The sequence below is a fragment of the Limulus polyphemus genome, unplaced genomic scaffold (genome assembly GCF_000517525.1).
Source record: "Limulus polyphemus unplaced genomic scaffold, Limulus_polyphemus-2.1.2 Scaffold103, whole genome shotgun sequence".
Lineage (NCBI taxonomy): Eukaryota > Metazoa > Arthropoda > Merostomata > Xiphosura > Limulidae > Limulus > Limulus polyphemus.
The window spans coordinates 920344-928847 of NW_013665713.1; the positions used below are offsets into that span (position 1 = coordinate 920344).

The following is an 8504-nucleotide window of genomic DNA, read 5'->3' on the forward strand; positions in this document are numbered from 1 at the left end:
TGACACACAAAAATCAACATTTAACTGTGTTTTTTTTTAATATTCAATTTAAATTATGAAATGGAATAATGTATAATACTAAAATTACAAACTTATTTACATAAATTCATAAAACAGTAGTTCAATAACATTTTGAATGTAAGTCAACAAACGTGACGACATGGCCTTTCACCCATGACCCGTGTGGAAAGGGTTAAAACACCCCCTGTCCTTACTAACTAGTGAGGTGAAATAACAAATTTATGCCATTCTAGTTATTGTTATGGTAAAAAAACTGTCTGGTTAGCAAAATCATGAGTTTGATAACATCTGATCTAAATTATTTTGTTCTTCAGAGAAATTTAAACTTCACAGTATGCTAACCATAAAGAAAATAATTCAATACTTAAACTCAACACTTCCAATAAGAAAAATGTCAATAAACGGATTTTGAGCTTTACAAACTGTTTGGCATAGCTCAACAGTCTTTGACAATCAATGAAGTGAAAACTCAGATTTGCAGGCATTGAGATATTGCTTTGATAAAAATGTTTTTTTGATTATGGTAAAGATTTTGAAATCCTTTTAGAACTTGATCATTTATTCTAGGTATTTATTCTAGTTACCAATATAACATACTCCAAGAGGCTTGCTAATGTTATAATGTAATGCTTGAAAATGGTAATATTTAAAAAATGAAGCAAATGATTTGCTTTTATGATTAAAATTACAACTGAGCAGTCATATTACTGGACTTAAAAACTTATAATATACTTTTGCTTCCAAAGTTTTTCAAATTAAACTTGTATGTAAATAAATATATCAGTAATGATTTCTGGCATTAAACTTATATGTAAATAAATATATCAGTAATGATTTCTGGCATTAAACTTGTATGTAAATGAATATATCAGTAATGATTTCTGGCATTAAACTTATATGTAAATGAATATATCAGTAATGATTTCTGGCATTAAACTTGTATGTAAATAAATATATCAGTAATGATTTCTGGCATTAACATTCTATATCTTTAACATCTTCAAAGAACCCCAAATTACAAAACAATCCTTTTTAAATCAAGTTCTGATAAATAGTATGTACCTTTAATATATTGATGCCTGATGGACCAAGAATCAATCCACAACAAATGTAGCCAATGATAGATGGAATCCCCAGATAATGGCATGGCCAGCTGAACAGAAATGATGTTACAACTGTAAACACAATGTCCTGTTGAAGAAAAATATGAAAATTTTAAGAATATATGTCAACCATATTGATTCTTCTTACTATAGGTTAACATAAACCACAGAAACACTGTACTTAAGTCTCACATAAAAGGTTAAGAATTTAAAGCCACTAACACGAATTAGAAGTCTATCTTCAAGAGGAATAGTTAAGTCACTGCCTCTAGCTAATACAAAACGGTTATTCTTTGGATCAATAAGCCAAATCATTCCTTCTTGTTCTTCATGCTTTTCAGGGGCTACAAGTAAATCATCCTTTCCAGATTTTTTCTCATGTTGTTTCTGCGTTTCTTCATTTTTTTTTAGATTCCATTTTGTGTCATCTTCTCCAACTCTCACAACAGCTTCCAAGTTTGATGCTTTCTGTAAACAGAAATGAAAAAAAAAATATGCTTTTAGCATACAAACAAAAGCAGTGAATATAGAAATACACAAATCATTGATGTTTCAAAAAATATTCAGTTTTGTTTCACCAACTAGAAAATTTGCTTTTAACCTTGGAAAAGTTCTATTTTACACACATTATACATAACCTGAAAAACATATCAATAAAAACAAAGAAATAAGTGTAAATGATCATGCATCTGAGGTTAAGTAGGTGCTAATTTAAAACATACAGAAGAGGCATGCATATGCCCATGACAGTGAAAAGAAAAAAGTACAATGTTATCTAAATTTTTCAATAGTTTAAAAACTTCAATACACATATCCGTCCCTTTATAAGTTACAGTATGATAGAAGTTTATATCCTTAACAATGTGGGTCATAAAAGAGCTTTGACTAGTTCAATTTAAATGTACATGGTAAATTTTGTGGCTTTTGACACCTCACATAAGAAAGTAAATTTTGATTATACTAAGAAAATGTTACCACTGAGGAATGATTAAACAGTATACCTAATTTAATATCAACCACATCTTTATTAGATAATAACTGTCATGATCAATTATTTCTATAAAAATAAGCTATTTTAAATATAGTGATCATGTCTATATGTGTAGGGTGAAAGTGGACTGTTCTTGAACCAAAAAATGCTTTATTCTGATTGGAGGTGGCTGTATCATATAATTATTTCATAGAAACAAAATTTACAAGAATATATTTGTCAAACTGAGTTAGATAACACTGTACTTATGGCATTAGGTTTAGGGGGCCATGAAAAATTTAAATTAAATTTTTGAGAACTTTCACAAATTCATTATTTTTACAACCCTGAAATTTTTTCATTAATTTCCCTTGAACATGGTTCACATTGAATATGAAATTTAGATTTTACCTAAAGTAGAATAATGATGTTTAAAAACAAACTTTTAAGGGCACTGAGTAAAGGTGGATAATCTCCATCTTGTAGAGTTATGTACTGATAATAAGATAAAAGTGACTGTTACAGGTGTAATCTCAAAGGTGGTTGTGATGAACATTTGTCACAAACTAGATTACAATATCTGATGATATTATAGAAAAAATATTACTAAAATGGAGGAAATTAATATATCATTCATTACATTTTTAATACAGAATTCATATCCAATCTGAAATTTAGTTAAAGATATTCTTAAACTCTTATGTTGCTCATGCACAGTTTCACTGACACAATTCTTCAATATAAGAAGCCTTTACAGTTTCTCACTACTGATCTTGAACCTCAAATATATTCTTAAGCACTTTTTACAATACTTACTTTGAAACTAATTGGATGAAGAACAGGAGAAACACAAATTTCATGAATCCAGAAATAAAGGCCTGAGGTCAGAACCTTTTATTCACAAACACTACAAAACTAAGAGTGAAATAGCTAGCTACATGAAGAATATGACATTCCTAGAGAAAAAGGTCAATAACATGTCAAATGGGACAAAAAAAAAGTTGACCAAAAGTTATAAATATGGTGATATGCATTACATAAATAAGTTACTTGATAAGTATCATGAAAGCAACTTAAAAATGAGAAAGATGACTGAGCTACTTTTGCAGCTGGTATTTTTTTAACTTGTTTACATTTTAAAGTAACAACAAGTACATTTAAATTCTTGCTAAAATTTCTAAAGTAAGAATGTACAAGTTTTAAATTATTAATTAAAATATATCAACATCTCTAAGATTAATTCTCTTTCAGCAACTATGTTTATTTTAATCTACAAGTTTTTGTGTGCCTATGACAACATTATTTTGCAGGTGTTATTTATTTGGGCATTACATAATTCACGGAATTCACTAAAGTGTCTTAGGACAAATGTGCTATTATTTTCCTTGAATGCTTTATTTTCTTACTAATGCTCTTTATCATTCCACTGCATCTTTGTGAAAAAAAAAGTATGTTTGTTGATGACCTTCTTAGCCAATTTACACTTCTGCTGGTTTTTCATTCTTATTATTACCCCTTGAACCCCTATCAATGACAGTAATTTGACAACATTATCTGATTTGATAGGTCTACGTGCAAAAGTTTAAGTTATGTAAGAACAACAGAAATTGAAATAGATAATAATAGCAAATAAAATCTGACAATGCAATTTAGTCAAGAGTGAAACCATGAAGAAAACTGTTATTCAGCCACATTTTTTCTGGTTCAAGTAATTTAATTGGAGGGAGTGTGATATTTAGAGATGAATTACTTAGTTAACATTTTCAGTTTTGATAATAAATAACAGTTATCACAACAATCTCATGACAAAGTTATCTGTGGGTGTACTACATTAACAAATGCAACTTCTCTTTTACTTTGAAACACAGATCATTACTTACAGAAAATTGAAAAACAACAACAAACAACATAGTTTAAACCAGACATTAATTAAGACATAATAAATATGTAACTGTTGAAGCAACTATTCATATACAGAATAGCTTGGGTTGGAACAGCGTACTAATGATCATTGTTTTAAAGTTACACTTCCATCAACATTTTCATTAGTGTTAAGCTGGCAAAGTACTATTAAATTAGCACTGGAGAATTGGTTAATACAACCAACAGTTTATCAGAGTATATTATTGAGTTGAACAACAGTCAGCATCTTAACCATAGGTCATTCAGTGAAGAATCCAATGATAAGGTAAGCATTAAGAAAGCTTAGCATGAAAGGAAAATAAGTATTTAGTTATTAGTTTTCAAGATGCTGATTCTTTAAATGAACAGTCAATGATCAGCATGTACTGAGGACATAGTGCATAGAATCTACCAAAAGAGTTCTTATGGAATTTCCATGGACAATTTACTAGCTATATCACACATCATTTCATGCCAAAAAGAATGGGCTTAATAAAGTAAAAACATACTTGTTTTACAAAAAATATCGTAAAAAAAAGCTGTAGTTAAACCAAGCTAGTTAGTTACCCAGTGAGTTAGCTCGAAGTTATACAATACTTATGTCAGCATTCAGCCTAAAACTAGCAGCATTCTCCACTATGAATCAATGTTCAGGTCAATCACGAGTTGTCTTCTGTATTCTTACAATATTTTCTTTTAACACGAGAGCTAAGTTATAATAACAATGTCAATAAGTAGATAAAAATTATGTTAGAATATAGTTTTTTTAAAATGGTACACAATAATTTCTAATTCATTAATTACTCAAAGCCAAGTATTAAATCAATATAAGTTCGTTCTTACTTCAAGAAATTAGTAACTTCTTATATTCATGTTTTGTTTTTATGAACCCTGTTACTATTTCCTTGTTTCTCATGTAAATTTCCTTGAGTTGGTGACCTGTGTAAAAATTAAGAGCTGAATGTTTCTGGTATTTTAAACACTGTAACTGGTTCATTACTGAACATTAAAACACCTTATAGAGGATTGTTGTATATTGATATTTAACATCAAAGTAAGACTAAAGAACAAGTAAGCAAATGTTTGTCAGTATCTGTTTCATACTGTGAGCTTTAATGTTTATTACTGTTGGAAACAAGAGTTAATTTAATACATACAAGTACTTACCACTTCTGAGCCTTGCAATATGTTTTCAAATATATTATCTTCCATCTGACTTTCTAGTTTGTCTGCAGCAACAGCAATGTTGTGTAGCAACTCATCAGCATAACCATGCACATGCAGAGAAGTATTCTTCTCCTGGAACAAAGTTTGTTTAATTGTGACATGGAGTTGAAAAGGAAGGAAATTGAAAAGGAATATGCAAAATATACCTTTTTCTTTATAATTTTTTATATATTTTTAACAAAAAGCCTGTAACTCAAAATATTAAAATTAAGCAAGATTGTGCTTTTCTCATTTTAGGAAAAATACAACAAAATATATCATATGTTTCTCTCTTCTTTTAATATTACCTTAATTAAAAGGGGTGCAAACATATTAGTTTACTAGAAAAACTTTAAAGATGGTAGTGACAAACATCAAGGAGTTTGTCTTTAACTTTATATTAATGAAAATGCTTGTAGCGTTTGACCCTAAAGTTACACTGAATAATTATTTAAACTCTAATAAAGCTGTAAGAAATTTAACTGGGGTTTCATGAGTAATTAATATGTATGACAAAAACTGAATAAAGTTAAAGAGGAATTATTTTAGATATGTGATAGAAGTTAAAATTATCTCTCTCTCTCTTACCATGAATAAAGGGCTATTTGAAAACTTGACAGTCTTTTAGTATAAACTAGAATAAAACATCCTTACAAATAATTTATGAATGCAAATCTAACTGTTACAAAAGGAGTGAACATGACACAATTTATCAGGTATGGTGATACTATTAAGAAGTCTGAACCCTTGGACCAACCTACCCAGCTAATCATAGATTAAAGGTATGAGCATTATTCTACTCTATCATTTTTTCTAAAGTAACTTCATATACATATGAGCTAATTCTTATCATTTTAAATGGTATTACTTATAAACAATTCTGGAATTATTGAAATATTAACATGTTTTTAACTTTTACTTACGTACCATACCATACAATACTATGAACACATAACTATATTTACAGAACCTATAAATACAAAACCTGAATATCCCTATGTGTGTTCTCAACTTTGGACACTTCATTCAGCATAATCTGCTGTTTGATAAGTGCCTCCTGAAGAAGACGTAAATGCGTTTCACAGTTGTTCCGAACTTTTGTCAAATTTTGGAAATCCAGCTACAGCAGCCAAACAACAAACAAAAAGGAAAAAATCAATTTCAAGATTATAAAAGTAAGTAAATTCGAATTAATAACTACATTTAAATACTTTTATAAATGACGAGTATTGGGTACACTTGTACACAAATAAATAAACAATAAGGAACCTCTAGCCACAGACTTCGAAACTAATTACATCAATCAGATCTAAAGCATTTTCGACAATCAAAGACACTAATCAAATCCCTGAACATCCAGTCTTTATATAATTTACCAAAAGAACTAAACAAAGCTCTTTTCTTCAAAAATCATATCCCCAAAATTTTAATATCTGTCACTCTGATACCAATAAAACCCATACATTTTGGTAAACAAAATCTAAAAATTAATAATTCTTACAAAAATGGTTTTCTACATTTAAAAATATCTTGCAGTTATGTATTTAAAGATACTTATTACATGTAACATATAAGCCTGCATTTAGATGTCAAAAATTTATGCTTATTACATATGAAATGCAAACCTGCATTTAGATTAACAATGTTTATACTTGTAACCTTATGATACATAAGTCTGAATTTAAGTTTACAAAAAATATGATTATTACATAATTATTTATGTTTACTGCCTTTTATTTTGAAATACACTTGCAATTGAGTTTGTAATTTTTTGGTATTGAATCCGACATACAAATTTCCATTACCAACCTTAGTTGTTGAGAATACAATCAGACTTTTTGAGGCCTGCTTATATATTTAACCATTTTTACTCTTCACTGTGCTTTTTTCAACACAGCAAAAAAGTTCAAATAGTTCAGTTTATATATGCTAGCAGATACTCTTAAAAATATGAATATACATATGTTTGTACATATATACATGTATATAACTGTTTTTTTTCTGTAGGATGAAAATTTGAGAAAGATTGTTGAGCTATGTGGACTAAAAGGCATTTCATCATACTTATAACATCACAATTTAATAAGAAACCAAGCTTACCTTGAGGATGTTATTAAGCCTTAAAATTGCAAGATGAATTCCTTCTTCTGCTGAAACTAGTTCATCCATGTACAAATTGAACAAATATTGTTTCTGTTGTTTTTCAGTTGAAAAATTTTTCCCTTCAGTTTCCTGAATCTTATCTTTTTCTTTGATACGACTGAGAACTTTCTGTTTTAACTTGAGTAACTGATATACCTGTAAGAACCCATAATACAAATCTTTCTGTACTTCATAATTTTAACCGTGCACAATAAATTCAGTATTTAACTTCTATCATGGATAATATTTCATATGGAATCTAGGTTTTATTAATTATCAAATAAATAAGCTAATGTAATCCACTTAATAAAAAGAAAAAAGAAATGATATATAACAGAGGAAGTATCAGATTTCAATTAGCTTAAAAAACAAATTAAAAAAATTAACAAATCTAGTGAGATAACATACTATTATGTTGTTTTCCTGTTAGATTTTAAGAAATTCAAGAACTTGGGAAATAAATTATATAATTATAACAGGGTTTTTGGAATAATTTATGAAAACATGGTTTATGTTATTTCAGTAATATCCAAACTCTTATTTAAAAATTATGATATTCTGAAATGCATTCTAAGATCCTCTTGAGTTTTACAATAAAGAAAATGAACTTTATCATCATTACAGATCATACATGATCCTGTATTTAAAAAAATGGAATATATATATAAAGAAAACCTTGCACTATAAAAAGCAATACAGCATATTTATGATTATTGTATAAGATCCCTATAAATAAAATATCCATTTCAAAACCACAAAAGATTCAGTGTGTTTTAAAGTTTTCTTTGCCTGCACATGTAATTTTTATAATTTGTTATAATGTTGTTTTTTTATATTAGTACTCTATCTACTTTAAACTTACTTGAAATATATATACATTCCCATTAACATTCCTTTGTTGGTAGATATTATTTTTTTATGAATTAATAAATTATTTTTTGAATTTTCTTATGTATCTGATACAATTATCCATTTATTTTTACATTTAATTGTATAAGATCTTTAGTATTTTATGGTTTTCATGTTACTATTGTTTACTTTTTCACAGTAGGTTTACTGAAATGACACAGACAATTATTGTTTATCTTTGCTATTTACAGATTGGATGCCAAACAATTTTTCTGGTGCTATATTCTGAACATAACAGGATGAGAGGACAC

At 28.2% G+C, this 8504-nt stretch overlaps 1 protein-coding gene across 3 annotated transcripts in view; it reads right to left on the reverse strand.

The window, feature by feature from the left end:
- The window catches only part of LOC106470307 (transmembrane and coiled-coil domain-containing protein 3-like), a 36338-nt gene that overhangs the window by 22310 nt on the left and 5524 nt on the right, over window positions 1–8504 (reverse strand). For all 3 annotated transcript variants that reach the window (XM_013930857.2, XM_022399730.1, XM_022399740.1), the window contains exons 3-7: window positions 7303–7500; window positions 6188–6322; window positions 5164–5295; window positions 1347–1592; window positions 1084–1212 (exon numbers count right to left, since the gene is read on the reverse strand). In XM_013930857.2, coding sequence (XP_013786311.2) covers window positions 1084–1212; window positions 1347–1592; window positions 5164–5295; window positions 6188–6322; window positions 7303–7500 — 840 coding nt within the window. The remainder of the gene's footprint in view (window positions 1–1083; window positions 1213–1346; window positions 1593–5163; window positions 5296–6187; window positions 6323–7302; window positions 7501–8504) is intronic.